Below are 21,993 nucleotides of genomic sequence, written 5' to 3' on the forward strand. Positions count from 1 at the left end.
ATTTGTAAACATTATGCTGAGTGAAAGAAGCCAGACATAAAAGGCCACATTTTGCATGATTCCATTTGTAAGAAACATCCAGAACAGGCAAATCCATAGAGACAGAAAGTAGATTAGTGGGGAAGGGAGAAGGAGAATGACTACTAACGTGTACAGGCTTTCTCTCTGGGGTGATGAACACGTTCTAGAATTGGTGGTGATGGTTGCACAACTTTGTGGATATACTAAAAACACTAAATTGTACATTTTGAATGGGTGAATTTTATGGTAGGTAAGTTATAGTCCAATAAAGTTATTAAAAAATCAATATCCTCCCACTATTAAAGTCAAAGAACTATAAAAAAATTGATAAAGCTTAATCTTTTAGAAAGATTAAAGGAGCTCTATTAACTGACATTATTAAGATCAATCAGTTAATTTATAAAGTTGATTAAAAACGAAATCATTGCATAAAGATGTACATAAGCTGTAAACATCCTATTCCAACTTAAAACACAAGAGGATACGTTAATTAACTGTCTTTGATATAAGGCCAAGGCCTTTGCTTTTTTTTTTTTTTAAGTAGATCTTTATTGATATCAGGGAGAGGAAGGGAGAGGGAGAGACGGAAACATCAATGATGAGACAGTCATCACTGATCGGCTGCCTCCTGCACGGCCCCTGCTGGGGATCGAGCCTTCCACCCGGGCATGTGCCCTGACCGGGAACTGAACCGTGATCTCCTGGATCCTAAGTCGATGCTCAACCGCTGAGCCACACCTGGCCGGGCGGCCTTTACTTTCACCTTGAACTTGCTGATTGGCGTTCTCTGCCATCTTTCTGGTATTAACCCATTCACCCGATATAATGTTCAGAATTGGTATTTTTAAAGTAGACCAGAAGTCAAAGACATGTATGAAGAAATCTGAGTCCAGGATACTTTCCGTTTCTTTCCCAGTTCCTCCTTTTATCAAACACTTGCTCAGTTCAGATTCTTCTGGCCGCCGCTCTCCTGTTCCAGGCTACCCTGCCTAACGGGCCCTCATTCGCAGGCCGCTCTGAGCCCCCCTTGCTTCCTGCCCATTGATGTCAAGGTGAATTCTGCCTTATGCAGCCTGGACAGCCAAGGGAGTTAGGTTCTGGGGGTGAGCCTTTGAAGAGTGGTAGATAAGAACAGGGAGATAAATTCTTCTTGCTTTCTCCCCAACCTGTACCTCACATACTGCCCAGAGGCACAGTTTACGCCGCTTCTCAGAGGTTGGTCCATGAGATTAAGCATTTCGTTGCACTTAGTGGTGGCCAGCCTGGTACTGTGTCCTCATATTGAGTTTCCTTCTAGATCTGCTTCATTCCTCCTGCCCCTCATTCCTGCTGAGATTTCACTCCTTCTCAAAGAAGGAGCATAGAAGCTTTGCTTCAGGCTGTTTAGGGGCTAAGATATCTCTCAGTCTTTCACAGCTATTTTGTCCACTTCTTATCGGGCAGCAATTTTTAGTGAACTAATTGTAGCGAGTCTTTCCAAAGCATTTAATCTTTTTAATAGAAAAAAACAAGCTTTTCTCTTTTTAAATGCTCATATTTCGTGGACTAATGTAATAAAAAAAATCATATGATGACAGTTAACACACATAACTGGCAAAAAGAGGTGCAAACACAAACACAATGTCTCTTGAAGGTATCACCCATGTGTATGTAGGAGAGCAGTCACGAGTCTGCAGATTAATTTTGTTCGGCTTATGCAGTGTTTTGATATCAGAATTAAGGGCTATCATTTAAAAATTGGAATTATTCTTAAAATAAAAATAAAAGGTGAAATATCTAACACAAATTGAGAGTTCTACCATTAAAAAAAAAAAATCTTAAGACCTGGCAACACTGAACTTATTTAGAAATGGACCCCAGACAGGTATGAAATCTTGTCCTGCTGGGGGGAGTGAAACTTAGGAAACTGACATTTACCTTACCTTGTCTCGCAGTAAAATTGGAAGAATGTACTGGGGTTGCTTTGTACTGGTTGTGCCTGTTAACAAGAAGCACAGAGTCAGAATCTATAGAACAGGAAAGTATAAAATTCCCCTTGACAAGGCAAAATTGAGCAGCTCACACCTAGAAGAGCCTCACCCTGTGTATATGGCATCATCATTATCAGCTGTACATCTGTGTGACAGTTTGTAAAGCCTGTCCTCTGGCATGCTTTGCAATTCCCTGCATTTTGGGGATCATTAGTACTTTTCTGTTACAGAAACTTTCCTGTCCTCTAACTCTGCCTGTTACTACTGTCCTTCCATCATTTTTGTTTGATAATACAGATTGATGCTGGAAATGAACCTAACACAAAAACCCCAGACCTTAAACTGACTAGGTTAATTAGAGGGAGATATAGGTACACTGCTGGAGAAAATACCCTGGAATATCAAGGTAGCAGTAGGCTCACTCTTGGCAGTGGGAATATAAATTTGTGGATGAAAATGAGAAATTGTTTCAATGGCTTGTGTCCATTGCCTCCTTAAGTATGAGAATTGGCATACTAATTGAAAAGAAATTATAATATGTAAGTGGATAGACTTACAATTTCCTGGCCACTTCTATTAGCTCTGGGTAGGGTGATCATGCTCAGAAAAGCTTGGTTTATGCCTGTTGTCCAGGCAAGATTAGGAGATGTTTTTCACTCTCCAAAGTGTCTGAGTTCAAACAATAAATTATTTGATCCCTCCAACTCTAGCCAAAGTGGCAGAGGCACCCAAGATTTTCCAGCAGAAATTCAAATGGAAACCAATGGGTCAGAAGTCCAACTGGTAAGAGAGCCGAAGTAACTCTGGGAATGGGGCATTTTTGATGTTCTATTAGATGAGGTGGTGGGCCAAGGACTTCTTCAAGTTCACACTAGATTGTCAGCCAGCACACCTTCAAGATACTGTGTAATGAAGTTTTAGAAGTGGGAAAGGTTGGGGCTGGGAAATGCTTTAAGTCTCACTGGTTTTGCTCTCCAAAGAGTGAAACACAGGTTACAGACAAGAAAATGAAGTGTTAGAATGGCTTTTAAACTGAAATTCTTTAAGTGTGCTTTAGCTAGTCTTGTTTCTCTTGCAGAGCATGAAAAGCTATGACCTTGAAGCTTGTGATTTTCAAAGAAAAAATTGGTGTTTAAAATAGGATTAGCTATACAATAAATAAATAAACAAAAAAGATTCAGAAATGATTGTCTCCTTGAGCAAATGCCCTTCTAAGAGAAAATCAAAAATACTTAATTGAACAATAAAACTTTTATTGGTAAAAAGAATTGGTAAAGAACTATTGGTAAGTTTTTTCTGAAAATTTCATTTGAGAGATCAATTTATAGATGTTTATTATCTGAGCAGGTAAAGTGGTCTAAATATGAATCCTCTCACTGGTTGTATCTTTATAAATTTAGTTAACTGTGTCATCACTTCCGTGGTGGTTCAAGGTTTTCAAGAATATTGAACTAAAATGGATTCAAAGATGTAACTGGGGCCATGCAGATTAACTTCCTTTTCTGCTTCAGGTATAATTTTATTTAGTACATGAACTCTGTGGACTGAGATAAGAGAGGGAGAGGCAACATGCCCAGAGTTCCTCCAAGGTTATAAATCCTAACTTGCTCAATTCTGTTTATGAGGATGAAACCTCTGGCAACGGGCCTAAAAATATCTGGAAATTATTTGTAAAGGCAGAAAATCATTTAAATGTAATGAACTTGAAACTATTAATGTGTACCACAGTACAAATGTGATGATAAATTTTATGAATTCATTACTTTTCCATACAATGTGAAAAGTAGAACTGCAGAAATTGTCCGACTTAAAATATGGTTGGAAATTTGGAGGTCTTAGGCGGGTTTATCTCAAGAATTCAAGGTTGGTTTAACATTAAAAAACCAATCAATGTAACTTTAAACATTAAGTCTGAAATAGAAAAACCATATGATCATCTCGATACATGCAGAAAAAGGATGAGACAGACTCTAACATTTACATTCAATAAAAACTCAGAAAACTAGGACTAGAAGGGAACTTCCTCAAATTGATAAAGGGCATCTATGAACAACCTACAGCTAATATCATACTTAATGGTGAAAGAATGCATGCTATTCCCTATGCATTGGATACCCACATGCAAAAAAACCCAAAAAACCAACCCAACCAAAACAAACTCTGATCCATGCCTTGCACCATACACAAAAAATTAACAAAAACTGATTAGAAATCTAAATGTAAAACCTAAACTAAATATCTAAAATTTAAAAGACTGATGATACCAAATGCTGGCAAGGATTTGGGGCAACTGAAACTTTCATATACTGATGATGGAAATATAAAATGGTACAGCCATTTTGGAAAAACAATTTGAAAGCTTTTTAAAAAGTTAAGTATAATACCTAATGTATGACCCAGCCATTTCCCCCTTGGTTTTTACCAAACAGAAATAAAGCACATGTCTATACAAATTTATCTGCAAATGTTCAAGTGGCTTTATTTGTAATAGACAAAAAATAGAAACAACCCAAATGTGCATTAACAGGTAAATGTATTAAATTGTGGTTATGTATAAACAATGGATTACTACTAAGAAATTAAAAGAAATGAACTATTGCTACATGTAACACAGATGGATAACTATGAGCGAAAGCAGCCAAAAAAAAGTACTTACTGTGTGATTCCATTTATATAAAATTCTACAAAACTCAAAACTAACCTAAAGTGACAGAAACAGATTAGTGGTTGCCTTAGAAAGTGGAGAGAGGCAGGAGGGAGGGATTATGAAGGAGCAAGGGAAAACTCTTTGGGTTAATGGATATGTTTATTATTTTGATTTTGGTGATGGTTTCATGGACGTACATGAGGCAAAACTTATCAAACTGTACACTTCAAATATGTCCATTTTGTTGTATGTCCATTATACCTCAATACATTTTTAAATAAAATGTAAAATTCACACATGGAAAATAAACACATGAGAATGTGCTTACCATCATTAGTTAATAAAGAAATACAAATTCAAACCACACTGGGATCCAGTATAGTTATGGGGAAAGGACACATACAGCTTGTTTAATATGCTGTCATACTAGAGCAGAAATTCTCCTGATTTAGAAATAACATAAACACATAGCCTTTAAAGAAAATGGCCATATTCTTTTATTACAATGTTTTATGGAGCCTCTTCTCTGGTGCCATTTTGACCAGCTCCACCAGTTATGTGGAACAGTCTAAACGTGTACCCTTAGGAACCCAGGTCTGTTCTCTAGTGTTGGTCTTCATTAAAGGACGCAGGGCTCCCCGATGAGCAATGTATCCCACATTTGGAAAAGAGTAATTCAAGCTGGTTTTGAGTTCTCTTAACTATTAGCACACAAAAAAGAATGTTTTTAGCAGTTTCTGATTGGGGGGGGCTGTTAGGAAAGAGTAAAGAGGTTGACCTGAAGGGAGGGCTGCCAGGAACAAGTAGAAACAATCTAAGTATCAACTAGAAAAGATTATACACCCACCAGAAACACTAAGATAAAAAAAATAAACCACCACAAATATTGGAGGAAATATGGAGGAACTGGAAGTCTCAGACATAGTTGGGCAAACGGTCTGGCAGTCTGTCACTAATCTCAACATACACCTACTCTAGCACCCAACAATTTCATCCTCAGATGTTTACCTAAGAGGAATAAAGACATTGCACACGAATATTCACAGCAGTTTTATTCACAACAGTTTTTCAAAAAACAGAAACAGCCCAGGTGTCCATCAACAGGAAAATGGAAAAAACAAACTGTGACATATTCATACAAAAGACTAGGCAATTAAAAGAAATGTACCACTGAATCTCAAAAACACAGAGTGAAAGAAGCATTATGCTTTGTATGATATCACTTATATAATGCTTTAGAATAGGCAAATTTAATCCGTGAGGCAAAATAATCAGAACAGTAGTTACATCTGATGGTGGAGTGGGATTGACTAGAAAGGGGCATGAGCTTCCTGGGATGACTGCAATGTTCTGAACTTTGTAAAGGGTTTGGGGTACACAGGTGTGTGCATTTGCAAAAACTCAGCAAATTTATACTTAACATGTGTTCATTTCATTGCATATAAGTGTACATCAAAAAATTTAAAAACTAAACAAAATTAAACTCTATTTAAAGCTATGCATGTTGAAGTATTAGGAAAAGGATGCCAATGTAACTTATTTTGAAATGAATCATAAAAGTAGCATGGATAGATACATAATAAAACAATGTAGAGTGAAATGTAGAATCCATGTGGTTGGTATTTGGGTATTTACCATAAAATTCTGTCAACTTTGCTGTATATTTGAAATTTTTCATAATAAAATGATGGGGAAACACCTTCAGTTGGTCTTATCTTTCTACAATATATCCCCTGCTCCAAATAAGTTATTTTTTCTATAAACTAGAGACTCTACAGCAACACAGGGACCAAAAATTAGCCCCTGAAATTTCCCTGAAATTCTAAAAGGTAGATGATACATATAAATATGCTAAGAAAGGTAAAATATAAAGATTATTAAAAAGCCAAATTACATTAAGAGTAATTACTTATACTAGTGTTTATTAGCACCACAAACAGGATAACAGTACCATTTTTCGTACCTTTTTAAAAAATGACTTTTAACCATGGAATGAAGAATCATCTATGTTGTTAGATGTGTGAACAGGCCGACTGTATCGCCGCCAAACTTTGTCCAAAATCTGGATATCCATCCAATCATCATTAAAAAAAAAACCCGCTTACTAAACATTTTCCTATGTATCCAACATTATAATGGTCAGTATGCTATATAAGGAATAAAATAACATCCTTTGCCTTTTGAGAGCTCTCAAGGAAACTTGGCGTAAGTTTCTGTCAACCAAATCTGGGTAAATCCCATTTCTGCACTTATTTGTTGTCAGCAAGTTGACTTCCGTAATCCTCACTTTCCTCATTTGTAAAATGTAGCTCATACCTCATGTGGTTATTCTGAATGTTGAGACGATTCATTTTAGATATATCACAATGACTGGCAGATAGAAAGCACTCAATAAATATAACTTACCATTTTTTAAAAAGTATGTACAAGACACAAAACATTCCATTGGTGGAAGAATGTGGAGTACCTTAATTTGTTTAACTAGAACAATATCTATCTCCTCACTAGGTAGTTCAAATAGAAACTATGGTAAGATTTCTTTTGTTTCTCTCAGTGTTGCCAGAAATGTTTTAGAAAGCCAAAGAACAATAACCTTGCTGCATTGATACTATGAGAATACAGAACCTTAAATCAAGGAGTGAAATGCGGAAATACACCTCTTACCAGCTTACTGTCTGGACCTACAGAAAGAAGCTACCCTGCTTCATCCAGTCTTGCACGAAACACTCAGAAATGCCACCCCCTTATGTTTTATGCCTGGTGCCAGCACCTGTTAGGTAGGTGGGCACACAGCGCAAGTCTCTAACACAGGCAGGTAGCGGAGGGTTAAGGGGGGCAGGAGGCTATTAACCACAGCTTCCCTCCACCCCAAGAGAAGGACAGACGCAGGCCTGGCGGGCGGCAGGAGGAGGAGCGGTAGGCCACCGCAGGGACTGGGAAGCCCTGCTTTTCTGGGAAGCATGCTATATTACCTCCCGGAGTGCGTGTTATCTGTAAATTTCCCATATTCTTCACTATGTTCTGTATCTTTTGCCATCTTTTTATCAATCGTCCCGTTAAGCATCATGCAGCCCCCACTCCCACATAATGCTGCAACTGCCTGAAGCTCGGTAGTCGCAGTCCTTGTCCTTTCCACTGGGGCACAGCCCTCCCGTTTCTTGCATGGCCCGCAGCGCCCTACTGTCTTGCACACTAGGTCCATTTCCTGCCTGGCCTGTGTGGCATTCGATCCTGGTCTAGTCTGATTTGGGCAGCGGCGAGACATCAGGAGTCTCTTCGTGGTGAACTCAGATCTAGCCTAGAAGCACACGCCCGCACGCACCCCAGGGGACGGCAGGCGGGAGCCTTGCTCTCAGGTGCCGTCCTGAGCAGGCGAGCTCCCCTCTAGCATTTCATCAAAAGATGGCAATCACTCAAAGGAGGGGAAACTCAGTAGACCTCTTTTTGAAAAATGTGACAGGATTCAAGTCTTAGGATACCCTTTTCTGACACTCCTGGAAATGAAGCGTAGGTTTTGTAGCTACATTTTCTTTGAAACCCACACAGCACTGCTTGCTTGCTTTTCTCTGGTATTTTTAATCTATTCCCTCTTTTTCAAGATTTAAATTAACTGGGCAGGGCCATTTACCTAGTGTCTAATTGGAAGTTTGGGGCCATATCTAGTACATTGCAACTATTCAAATGCTTTGTAATCACATGATGCCTCTAAAATGATCTGAAAGCTTCAAATATCAAATTGAATAGTACTATTAAATATGCATAAAATGAGAGTGAATTTTTCAATTAGTGGATAAAAAAATATTCGAATTTAATCTATGATGATAGTTTTATCATCTTGCTCATGAGGTAATCACTTCCACTTTCCCAAATGGTTATAATACCTAGGATCAGATTCAGAAAGACTGCAATTTTAGCCCACATATAAATGTTTTCCCTTATTCTAAAATGTCACCAATCTTTTCTGTGGCACAAAAGATGATTTTATGTTTGTTCCCTTTATTGCTTTTAAATTTATGGACTCTGCTACCAACTTTTTGACTTTTAGAATAGCTAATACTTCTCCTTCCCAGCACTGTTGATTATAATAAGCTTGAAATTTATCTGCAAACTTCAAGGGCAGAATTTACATAATTCTTAACATGGGATCAAACCAAACTGAAGGAAAAACTGAAGGGTTTCTATGTAAATCATCCAAGCTAAAAATCCCTTATTTTAACCTTAAACTGGAATCAGCAATGATTTTTGCTGCTGTTTTCCCCCCTTCAATTTTTACTAGTTATTTTTTGAAGGCTGAATCAGAGGAATTGTTGAACATGTGCACTGCAAGCAACTGGATTTCTCAAACAGGAAGCACAAAGAAATATGCTCTCCTTTTACTTAGGTTGCTTTTATTTAACATTCTGAAGAGTAATTATCTGAGTTCAAGGATCATATTTAGAGCAATTCTAACAAAGAAGAAAAAACACTCATTTCACAACTAAGATAAAGCCCAAAGTTTTTTCTAGCTAAGTAAGTTAGTTCCCACGCTAGTCCTGGAACTACCTACTCTTCTCCAGGGAGCAGAACTGGTGCAGTCCAGAATACCTTCACCTTACTGTACAGGTATGAAAACATCGCGTAAGCAAAACTGTAGGACGCACCAAAGAAACTGAATGGTGAAATGAGTACATTCTTTATAATCAAGAGCTAAACAGGCAACATATTAGAAAAAATTTCACTTAAAGTTTGTTTGGAATCTTTTACATTAGTCTACAATAGAAACCCAAATAATCAATGAGAATATCAAGACAAGAGAACAAAACCATGAAAGACAAAATAATTTGTACAAATACAAAATACAGATACATATATAAGATTTTTTTAAAAATTGTGATGACACATTTTTGGCTCAAATGTATGCTTTCGCATTACAGATCTCATTTCTCACCCTTAAGCAAAGTTTGGTTTAGAGGACACAGGATTTCTTTCTTTATCTTCTGTATCTTTCTTTTTCTCTTTCCCTCCTAATCTTACCAATCAAAATTCCATACTATCCTTTAAGAGCCATGTTAAGCACCTCCCCATCAGTGACCTTCTCCCCAATAATTAACTAAGCTGTTCTCAACATTTTCTGTTTACATCACCACCTATCTAAAACCTCTAACATGCTAGGCTTCTTGGGAGAGCATTCTAAAAATCCCTTACGTAAAATGAAGCTCTCACCACCTTGTATGGCAAGGGTTTAAAAAAAGAAGTCACAGTCATCTGGAGTCTACACAAGATCTGTTCTGGAAAATACTGGAGAACTTGCTATGCAGATAATAAAGAGGAGGACTGGACACAGTTGCTGAGGTGTCTGGCTAAAAGTCTTATGAGTTACACCTCAAAATTTAAAATTCTCTCACACTTTGTTTCAGCTTCTGTCTGAGGCTGCTTCTTCCCCAGGGTCACATACCATCTGGTAAACATAGCAGCTGAAGACCCTGCTGGGTTTCTGTTCTATGTGCAGGACCAAGTCTCTGTCAAAGTAGACTTCATGGCTGTATGTCTGCAATGAAAACACAGTCAAATGGAATCTCCTCTTCATAGAACTGTATTTACTACTTGTCACTAAAATGCCTCAGCACCTAAGCTGCGGATCTTCAAATACACACTTGGAGGCAAAATAGTTGCCAGAAATAGTTTATTTTTAATTTTTTGTGGATATGCAGATTACTTATAAGAAAAGCATGACACCGAATCCTGAGGATGAAAAGAGTCCTGGACTTAGCAGTCTGAACACCCAGATTCTATTGCCAACACTGCAACTATTCTGTTGTGTGATGGTGGGCAAGTTGCTTAACCTCTCAAGATCTCTGCTGATAAAACAAGAATTGGATAAAATAATGTCCACTATTCCTTATAACTTTTATATTCTATAATAGAAGAGTAGACAAATGTGGGCAGGAGTGGGGTGAAGGGGGGTCAATGGGGAAAACTGAGGGGACATCTGTAATACTTTCAACAAAAAAGATAAATTAAAAAAAAAAAAGGTAGACAGATGCTTTCAAGAGTGCCTGGAAACCCTACATGCTTAGATATGGTCTCTATTAAATAACTGTGGGGATTCAATACAGTATAGTTTTATTTTCTTTAATATTACCAAACTTTTAAAATGAGAGAAAATCGAAGACTATGGTAAGGAAATAGACAGCATGTCTTTAAGGCCACACTGGTAAGGCAACATCCTCTACTCCCTAGGGGATGAAGTCTTAAGAAGTACTCATTTTGTCCTGCACGTAGTCCAATAACCTCTTTCATGTGGTCATTGGTCTAGGTGAGCTTGGACTAACACAAACATAGTAACATCTGTTTCAATACATGTCACCTATAAAGAGAACTCCTATAATTTGCATTCCATGAACTCTACTCACCACATCCCATGACTCCTCTAGTGGAATGCTTTTAAGTAAAGTTCCATATTCATTACAGTGGAAATCGAGGTGAGCTTTTCCTTCGGCATCTATTTGAGTAACAGCTACCACAGAAAGCAAATCCAATTCATCTTCATAGTCCACGATTTTGAAAGTCTTGGGGAATAGATGGGTAAAGCAGAGAAAAGACAGGCAAATCCAGTTATTCAGTTAGGATTATCTCTACATTTGTAGTTCAACTATTCTATTACTTATGAAAATATGTAGGAAAAAGAATGAATGGGTGGGAACATAGGGAGAAATGTGTCTCTACTATATGCTTAGTAAAACATTAGTCTCAAGATTTTCAAGACTTAAGAAGTATCCTACAGATTCTGACTAATAGAACCACGTCTACGTACATCTCAGCCAAACTATAACTGAAGTTCTCTATTATGACAGCAAACCAGAGACTCTCCAAATTCAAGAGGCATTCAACTGCTGTCTCTGATGTGTGTTCACTGGTTCCCAGATACAACTGAATATATAGAGCCCATTTCTGAACCTGAAAACTGCCCACTGTGCTCGGGAGGCTCTCACGACAGAAAGAACAAGTCATTTCAAGAAGAACTGATGGCCCATCGAACACTACTCATGACTATTTTCATCATGTTTTTTAAACCCTTCTTGGTTCTCTAAAGAAAGCAAAAGACTGCTGCTTATACTTGAGGGAGAATATTAAGGTCTGAAATCCAGCCCACAAAACAGGAGTGAGAAAAGAGATGTTGGTTAGACTAATGATGGTAAAGACTTAAGGGAGGAAAACCTAGCTCCCGAACTCCATCTCAGGGAAGAAAACCTGGGACTCCACAGCCTCGCAGCGGAAGCAGATCTGTGCCCAGCCATCAGGGACAGACCAGAGAGACACGTCTGGCAGGCACAGCCAATTTCTCTTAATCACCACATACAAACCCTCCACTTACATTTGGTCAAACTGCTTGCTAACCCATTTATATTTTTTGCCTTTACCGCCTAAATAAATTTACATAGGTTTTTATTACCCGTGGCTCCTTTTCATTTACTTTGTTGCCTTAATCTAAACTTGGTCAAATTTCAAAGGTGACTTGTGTGGGTGTCAGTGATTTTATAGATTTTAATCACGACCCCTTTCAACTTTTCCTTTCCAGGCTCAAAGTCTTTGTTTTCTCATCTCACGATGTAGAGTATCTCTCTTTGCTACTACTTCTTTCCCCTTAATTATTCTTGACGCCTTTTGGTAGTGTTAGTATGTCTTTCTTGACTATAGTTTTATATACAGGGTAGGGGGCTTTCTGCTTCGTTCTCAACAGATTTCTGTGGTTCAAAAGAATAAATGTATTTTTTTTCTTTTTTGACAGTAGCCACATACTAGGCAACCTCCAACCGTTTTTAAAAATTTCCAACAACTATCCTTAGAAGGCTGCTCTAATATTTCTACCCAGAAATAGTCACACAAACAATATAGTTTTATGGTCTAAATGGATTTAGTATTCACACGCTGGTTATTTATTTGAAGCACGGTAACTGTCAGTTGATTTCAAAAGTCCTTCCAAAGCCTCTTTAAAAGAAAGGGGTGAATGTGCAAGAGCTCAGTGACTGGCTATCAAGCTGGGGCCGGAGGCTAGACAGATTTACTGCAGCTTCATACCCTCCTCCCCCGGCCCATGAACATTAACAATCATATCCATCCATGTCCAGTAGGAAACAAAATAAGGCAAGAGCCATAAAGTCATCAGGAGGCAACTCAGGAATTTTCTATTAAGAGATGTCCCTGGAAAGTATGCACATTAACAAAACAACAGGCTAACGATATTTTCAAATTATTTCAGTCCTATGAACCTTTCTGCAAATAAAATCATATGAATAACTCCAATCTGAAAAGAGAGGATAATGGGATGCACTGGCTGAAATGGTATGCCCAGTCCTACCGACTCAGCCTGCATGGTGCCCACCCCCAAACGCTACCAGGGTCTGGGAAGCATAATTAAAAACCGTAAGGCAAGTACACAGTAATTTGGTTTGCTATCTCTGGCTAAAGTAATACCTCTTGTTCTGGGTCGTCATCCAGAAGGTTAAATTTTTTTTTTACCACCCGTCCAGAAGCAGTAACAGTGGGTACATTTTCATTCTATGATATGGAGAGAAATAAAAAGATATAACAAATCCTAGTACATGCAGTTAATAACAAAATTATATTAGCAAATTTGGTAAAATTAACCAATCCTTCTCCAACAGCCACAGTTCTGTCCTCAATTGATAAAATTCGGAATCAGATTTCTGATCCTCCAATTAGTAAAAATACTTGTTACAGTAAAGTTTTTAATGGGTATTAAAATAGGCAAAAATAAACACAATGGTTACAGATTTCTACTTCACTCGCCCTTCTGATTCTGCTTTATTACACAGGCAGCAAATGCAGTGGATCTGCCTGTGGAAATTTTCCTCTGCATGATTTTCTTCATAGTCTCAGTTTGTACACCAAAGGAAAAGAACCAGCTGGAGTTAAAGTATGGTATGTGATTTTTAAAGATTTATATCTACCCCAACTTACTCTAAGGTTGTACGATTAATTAAACCCAAAGGTAGATAATTCATCAACCCAGAAAGGAAGTAGAAGCAAAAAATAAACTCAATATAATCAACTTTCTTCAAATGTCATATGTACACGAGGCTAAGACCAGCCGCCCACACAGACAAAATGAACAGGCCTTTATAGGGCCGTTCTGTTGTTTTCAGCCACACTAAAAGGCAAACACATTAGCGCTCTCACGCTCTTATACAGAAAGACAGTGGTATACAAAGGACTTTAAAGCGCTCCTGACTTACTCCATTCTCCCTCTTGGCCAAAATGACAAAATCTTCAGAGATCTGATGCTGGGCACTATTATTTTCTACTTCATTCAGCTTTAAAACTCTGAAAAGAGAAAAAGGACTCTAAGAACCTAAGACTTGAACGCACCATCAACATGCCAAAGTTGAACTACTGAAATGAAGCTCAACAAATGGAAGTTACAGTAGCAACACTGAGTTAGTTTTCCTCTCCTGATTAGTCTGAAATACTAATGTCCAACCACTTGGGTTGCCATAAAGTCTTTCAAATTCAGGGATTTTGTTCAACAGAAAAGTGGGAACGGGGACAACAGGTGCTACTGAGGTAGGTAATGAAGTAGCATGCTCAGGCTTAAGCCATCTTCCAAACTGGCTTAATGAAAGGTACTCTTTAAAAAACCTCAGCTCTGCCACCCTGCAGCAGGTCTTCAGCGTTTCAGCTCTAATGGTGGCTTTATAGGACAGGCACACCTCGTTGTATTGCTCTTCACTTTGTTGCGCTTCACAGATGTTGCTTTTTTTTTTTTTTTTTTTTTACAAACTGAAGGCAAGACCCTCCACCAGCAAAAAGATTAAGGCTCACTTTATTGCAATACTATTTTATTGCAGTGGTCTGCAACCGAACATGCAACATCTCTGAGGTGTGCCCGCAGATATCTGCATTGTTATTTCTGAAGGTATCAATGAATAACACTTTAGTTAACAGTCTGGGTTAGCAACTAAGCCTAAACTACGAGTTTTCATGATAGAGTAATATTTAAAAACTGCCACTGACTTCATACTTTTCCTTTTTCTTAGGATTATATTTAATGATTTGGGTTTTCTAGTGCAAATGTTCTCCCTGGATCAGGAGAAAATAAAATAATTTGCTCGCCATCCACACAAATCTGTTCACAGCACTAACAAGCTTCAAAAGCACAATGTTCTCAAAGCTTAAAATCTCAAACGCAAGCAAAATGAGCAGCAGGGAGAAGCAGCAACTGAGGCCAGGAAGAGCCAGAGGACTTAGAGTTTGCCACAGACAAAGAAATCAGATTAATTTTAAATTACTCAATTGGTTATCTTAATTAGTGCCAATATTTTATGGTGTCTATCTTTTAAAACCTGGAAAAAGGGCACACACTTTTTGTGGACTTTATTTTCTTAAACGCAAGCTAGTATTAAAAGATGGGTGGTAACAAACATTAAAAGTAAGGTTTACGAAAGTTGAGTCACAGTTGTTAAGACTTTTTGTAAACGTTCATAACCTTATTTCATGAAGTCCAGTCATCCTCCTTATACTCAATCCAGACAAGCAGACTAATGCACATGGAGCATAATGAATAAAGAAGGCAGACACCGCCCTTCTTCAGCAAACACTTACTAAGCACCTTAATCTGTGCGCTCAGTGCTGAGATTATAGGCATCAGAAAAACAGACTCTTTCCCTGTATTTATGAAGCTCATGATTCCAAAGCTAGATATTTAAACAGATATTCACACAAATGATTAATTAATATTGCTGTAAGTGCTACAGAGGAAGATTATATAACAATGAAAATACGATGAGGTGCTAATTTAACAGGGTGTCAGGAAAGGACTGTGAAAAGGAACATTTAAGATGGGGCATTAAATATGAATAGAAATTAGGTAGGATGATAGCTAAGGGAAACAGACTCCAAACAAAGGAACCAGGTCCTTGGTTTTCTGAAAAGAGAGCATAGCTGAAGTAAACTGAGTTGGACGAGGGTCTTTCAGACCATGCCAAGAGCAATAAGGGGCCATAAAAAGGGTAAAGCAGAATTTAAGTGGTTAGGGTTTTGTGTTTGTCAATGTTTCTAAAAATCACTTTTAGCTGCTGAGAAGAAAACAGCCTTAAAGAGTGCAAAAGTGTATATTTGGAGTCCTGTAAGTATGCTATTAAATTACTTATGGCCCAAGCTAGTGATGACAATGGTCTGGCCAAGATGGTGCCAGTAGCCAAGGGCATAAAGAGGCAGATTTAAGATATATTTAGTAGCAAAATAAACTGCAGTGACAGCATACATGGTATACGAGTGTGTGCGAGCTTGAGAAAGAGGGAGGGAGAGAGAGAGAGAGAGAGAGAAAAGAAGGTAAGAAAGTTCTCACGCCCAGCCGGGCGTGGCTCAGTGGTTGAGCATCGACCTAGGATCCAGGCGATCGGGGTTCGATTCCCGGTCAGGGCACATGCCCGGTTGCGGGCTGCAGCCGATCAAGACTCTCTCATCATTGATGTTTCTATCTCTCTCTCTCCCTCTCCTTTCCTCTCCCTGAAGTCAATAAAGATATATTTAAAAAAAAAAAAGAAAGTTCTCAGAATGATTCCAGACTTCTAACATGATCTTAGATGAGAGGTGCGGGCTAGGAAGCCAAGGGAATATAGAATCCTGAGGGGGGGCGGGTCCAAATCCTGAGGACATCTAACAAGTAAAGTCTGAGTAGAAGAGCATGAAAGTAAACTAAGAAGGGCAGGTCACACAGAGAGGAACACAGTAGGAGAACTGTGGTGTCAGAGAAGCCAAATGAAGAATGTTTCAGGAAGGAGAGGGCAACTCTTGGAAGATGTGGGTACGCAGAGCAAAACAAGGTTTACTTTAAACAATCTGCTGCCTCTCCCATGGTCAGGCTGTCATTTAGAACAAAGACAAATCATCTTCGTTCTCATTAATCCCGGAGAACTAAGACCTGACGAGGAAGAGCCAATCTGCCACCTTTCACTCACATTCCATCCATTAAGAGTTTATCAAAATGCAGTATTTACAAACAGTCATGATGAGGCCGAAAGGAGTAAAGTCAGGCTTTCTAGATGTCAGTTTCTGAGAAAGCACCCTACAGGCAGCTAATCATTACCATAATTGGCTCACTAGTTAGCTGGCAAAAAAATAAAGATGCCAATGAATGCTACCAAAGGCTACTTTTAATTTTAAAGTAACTGATGGAAACACTCACTTGATCTGCTTTGGGCCAACATGTATTATTCTCCCAGAAGCGTCAGGATGAAAGTAGATCCAGTCAGATTCTAGAGAACAGCACTCCATTTCTTGGATCCCATTTTTAGCCTGAAGTTGGGGGGGAAAATATTGAAAATAAAGATTAAAATAAAATAACTTTTCAAATCTAACAGCTGTGACAGATGAGTAAATTAAAAGTCAGGAAAGATGCCTGGCCACGAGTGGTTCAGCAGTTGAGCATCGACCTAGGGTTCAGGAGATCGCGGTTCAATTCCCGGTCAGGGCACCTGCCCGAGTTGTGGGCTTGATCCCACGTCGGAGGCATGCAGGAGGCAGTCGATCAAAGACGACTCCCTCATTATAGATGTTTCTATCTCCCTCTCTCTCTCCCTTCCTCTCTCTGAAATCAATAAAGATATATATAAAAAAAGAAAGTCAGGAAAGAGAAAATATTAACTAGTTGCATGGGGATATGGCAAAGGGCTGAATTAGGACACTCAAACTTGAGAAATCCAGAACATTTAAATTCAGAAATTTCATATATTTACCCTATACCATACATTACACTTTGCAAATAATAACTTAGTCACCATATCTCAGGCACACCTAATTTATGTCAGGCACTGCATTAGATGTTTTACAGTCGTTATTTCATTTGATCTTAACATCATCAAAGCATATATTGTTATCTCCACTTTATGGGGGATAAAACAAAGAGTCTAAATCAGTCACTCAATGTTTTGCATCTACTAAACAGCGGATCCAACTCCAAAGTCCATGACTTTCCATTATATGAGTATGCCCCACAGTTCCCTATGTGAGTATGCTCACGCAGTTCCCTACAACTTCTTCCTCACTTTCCCACTCCTAACAAACTGTCACACAGAAGAGTGGGTAGCATGAAAATAAACATGCAACCAAACCTAAAGCCTCAGACACAGGTCATATGATCTCCCTGGATGAATAAGATATTAAACTCAAATGCTGAGGAAATAGTCTACTACTGCTTAGCCTTTAAGGCATGTAGATACATTTATTTCACAGTAATATATTTAGATACTAAAATGAAGATAAAGATACCTTTATGATATGTGACCACATATATACATAAATGCTTTACCTTATACACAGGAGCACTGGGAACTCATACCAGCATGAATACATTAACTTCACTAGTTTTATGAAAGTCATTTAAATTCTTTAATTTCTCCTATTTAAAAATGAAGTTATACCATTTTTCCTATTTGATACTCATGAAAGTTTCTGAAATATCAGTTAGTATATTTATTCCATTAGCATATATTAAGAGCACGCTATGTTTTAGGTGTCATGCTAGGAATTTGTACCTGCCATGAATTTAACATAATCCTGCCATCAAGAAGCCCACAATCAAGAGGGGAGGCAAAAATAAACAGAGAATAATAAGGCAGCAGAAAACAAAGTGACCAAGCCATGCACAGGATACTACCAAACATCCAATCCAGGTGAGCGGAATTTCAGGAAGGAAAAAAGCTTAAACCAGGCCTTAAAGGATGAGCAGAAAATGGCTAGAAAGAGACAGCAAAATCAAAGCACAGAAGTGTTCGTCCACATGCATATATGTGCATGAACACGAGCAGCAGCCAAAATTAAGCTGAAGAGTATAGTGTCCAGCCATGAGTCAGGAGGAGGCTGGGGCCACATCACAAGGGCTTTATACGCCATGCTTTTCTAAAAATCTGAATTTAACACATTTTATGTATCAAATTAGAGGATGAGTTTTAATTTTTCAGAATTTAATAAACATCCTAATAGGAATGATGGTATTACTACATTTTACAAAAAAATCAATGCAATTAAACATGTTGGCTACAACCACTGAAATTAATGTGTCCATGAAGGATTAGCTCCAGATGCTCCTGCAATATAAAACATGTACATACTATACATATCTTTCTTCAGGAAACTATTCTCTTTAATATCAATAACACACAAAAGAAACATTATCCCTCTGTATTAAACTTTGGGCAGCATTATTACCAACTTGTAGTGTTTATTATTTGTTCAAATGCTAGATTGTAAAGCTCAGTTTAATAGAAGGCTGTGAAACATTTTCTGAACTGTTCAGTTTGGGTGCATATGTGTTTTGGGTCATCTACTCTTCTGACTGACAGGTAGGGAGGTAATGGGCATATGCATCTGTATGTCACTGCATCTGGCAAAAGGACTGAAACTTCCCCTGGATTTGGTGATTTATGAATGTTAAAATACGGATTTGACTAAATGTTTATCATATAATCAATTATTATAGAAGGAGGGTATGTGACAGGCATGCTTGATATGGATGTTGAAGGCCATTTTATACACACACACACACACACACACACACACACAAGAATATGTACTATTAGTTCTTATATAAGAAGAATATGTACCAAATGTCCAGAATGAGAACTGTGTAAAGTTTGACTAGAAGGAAAAATTGAGTACAAAAGAGATATGAGAGGTCCTATTGGCTGGAGGATGTCCTCTGTCTAGGAGGTGAACGACCAAACCAGACTTGTTGTGGTAGGGCACTGACCCTTGAGAGTGCATCGTAAAAGAGGATGTCACTGGGCTGAGCCATACGGGAGCTCCCATACGAGGTATGTAAATGAAAAAACAGAGAGAAAACCAGAAGACACTACACAGAGTGTTCCCTGGTGGCCATGACATCAAGGGAAATATATAACGAACCCAAGACTGTGCCGATCTTCAGCAAGGTAAAAGGTGACCTTGACTCTAAAAGCCACTAGGTCCAACAGCAACAATGAGCAAAATCCTGGAAGAGATGGATGTGGACTAAGCTGAGTATGCCTCAGAAAAGTAAGTTCATTTGATACATCAAGAGGTTCCAGAAATAAATACAACTAAATAGTTTCGTATTCAGCAACACGGAACAAGGGTGGACCCCCCCTCCTCGGTGCACTCATTCTTTTGCATTTACTTCAATCAGGTTTCCTTCTTCTTCTTCTTAGGGGGAGTTTATTTCCCGGTCAGAAGAGAAGCAGGGACAGGTTCCCATGCATTCCAGCCTGGGCCTGACCTAGGAGTAGGGGGAGGCACAGGGACAGCTCCGACTGTGCACACTTGGTCCCTCACTTGTCCTGGCTGAGTCTGGGGAGGGCCTGCTGGGGGATGGTAGCATGGAGCCTGGGGGCAGAGGGGGCAGGCCTGGGGGCCAAGAGGACAGCACATAGGGAGACAATAAATACTGACAGGCCAGGCATGTCACCCCAGGCAGGCAGGGCCAGGTGGGACAAGTAAGGCTCAGCCACTGGCTTTGTCCAAGGGCTCTCTGTTGGGGCTGTGGGCTCTGGGTCTGGATGCTGCTATGCGACAGCCTCTAAATTTATCTACATATTTGCTTTCTTTTGAGAGTGTAAGAAACTTGAGGAAAAGGAAATGTATCCTGGCCATGTCTGGCACACAGTAGGCCCTAAATAACATTTAATAAATAATAAACCAATGACTAAATCACTTTTTAAATGAAGAAAAATGGATTTAATGGGTAGAAATTTCTATTGTCTTACCATGTACCATTTCTTCCTATTTTGCCATAAATAACTTAAGAATAGCCTTAAAAGTTCAAAGTGTCTCATGGCTTACATTGTGAACATCAGAGTTCTACCCAGTTCTGTTCTGGAAAGCAAATAGCAACAAACCATGAAAAAGCAGAACCAACAACACATTCCACCAGCAATTTCACAGGCAGCCTGGACATAACTCAGCAACGATTCCCACCAGGAGGCTTCAAAGATTTTTCATGGGATCCCCTGCTGGGAGACCAGTAAGAAAAATAACCTAAGTAATCTCCAGTGCCCTAAGAATTTTCAAATGCTAATGTTTTTCAATTCTAGGCAGTACACACAAGCCTTTGCTATATTCTCTGTACTCTTCTATCCCATACGTTATTCACAAATTAACACAAACAAAATAGTGAGTCAGGAGCATTAACCTATTAGAAAAGCAGAGAATAAAGAATTTCAGATATGAATTTACTACTAAAAGGTCTGATCACTCATGATTTACCAAGGAATTGTCTTTAAGGGCACAAATATGGAAAACTCCTTTCTGTTTCTTCTTATTAGGTGTGATGATGTAGTGCCAAGGGTGGCCTCCAATCTGAAAGGCATTCTCCAGGGAGGCTACCTCAAAGAGCGGTGGTGGCGCATCTGTAGAGATGGGCAAAAGGAATTTATTAGCTTTCTCTGTTCTGGTAGCCTTGGAACACTCATTAACTGAGTTCAACCTTTCTTTGCATGCATCATCTATGAGTTTCCATCAACGAAAAATTACTGTGTTCAAGAAAATAAAATCCAATCGGGAAAGAGGCTTATTGCTAAGAAAAGAGGAAGCAGGCCTGGCCGGGGGTGGCTCGGGTTGAGCATCGACCTAGGATCCAGGCGATCGGGGTTCGATTCCCGGTCAGGGCACATGCCCGGGTTGCGGGCGTAGCCGATCAATGACTCTCTCATCATTGATGTTTCTCTTTCTCTCTCTCTCCCCTTCCTTTCCTCTCTCTGAAATCAATAAAGATATGTTTTAAAAAAAAAAAAGAGGAAGCTGGCAGGAAACAAATGTTAGGCTATGAGTCAACTTTCTAGACATCTGTTTTCAGGGTATGTACAACCTGTAGCTGAGTGGAGATAAAAAGTGGGCTGCAGGTGCTTATGATGGCAAAAATGGCAAAGTATGCCCAATGAAGGCGGCTGCCATTTAGTAGGCATCTGCCCTGTACGAGACTGGGTTATGTACTATTTCCAGCTCTCATAAGAATACTGCAAGGTAATTAGGTCTAATAATTCCTTCAAATGGAGGAAGACATCTCCCATGATCTAGACTAACAGGTTGAACGCAAACTTTACAAGAGCAGTCTTGCTTACGATTTCCAGTATAGAAGTGATATTAGTCACAGTGAATATAACCAGCTAAGACGGGCCCTGTCATTGGAAGTTTAATTAAAGGGTACTGAGTACTAACATATTATCATTAGACAAGTTAACTTTAAGGTAGTTTAGATACATCCAGTCAGTCATTGTCTTCTGGACATTGACACCATATAATACAGGCACACCTTATTTTATTGCATGTTGCTTTACTGTGCCTCACAGGTGCTACATTTTTTTACAAACTGAAGGCAAGACC

At 38.8% G+C, this 21,993-nt stretch overlaps 1 protein-coding gene across 4 annotated transcripts in view; it reads right to left on the reverse strand.

The window, feature by feature from the left end:
- Window positions 1-7,617: 7,617 nt before the first annotated feature.
- The window catches only part of DCAF17 (DDB1 and CUL4 associated factor 17), a 33,800-nt gene continuing 19,424 nt past the window's right edge, over window positions 7,618-21,993 (reverse strand). For 2 of the 4 annotated variants that reach the window (XM_087819777.1, XM_016203354.2), the window contains exons 9-14: window positions 20,878-21,020; window positions 16,826-16,935; window positions 13,875-13,962; window positions 13,093-13,176; window positions 11,031-11,186; window positions 7,618-10,165 (exon numbers count right to left, since the gene is read on the reverse strand). In XM_087819777.1, coding sequence (XP_087675903.1) covers window positions 10,031-10,165; window positions 11,031-11,186; window positions 13,093-13,176; window positions 13,875-13,962; window positions 16,826-16,935; window positions 20,878-21,020 — 716 coding nt within the window. In that variant the 3' untranslated portion in view covers window positions 7,618-10,030. The remainder of the gene's footprint in view (window positions 10,166-11,030; window positions 11,187-13,092; window positions 13,177-13,874; window positions 13,963-16,825; window positions 16,936-20,877; window positions 21,021-21,993) is intronic. The other 2 variants (XM_016203510.2, XM_087819778.1) reach the window with 2 other exon arrangements.

Source organism: Miniopterus natalensis, chromosome 8 (genome assembly GCF_054644295.1).
Source record: "Miniopterus natalensis isolate mMinNat1 chromosome 8, mMinNat1.hap1, whole genome shotgun sequence".
In the NCBI taxonomy this organism is placed as follows: Eukaryota; Metazoa; Chordata; class Mammalia; order Chiroptera; family Miniopteridae; genus Miniopterus; species Miniopterus natalensis.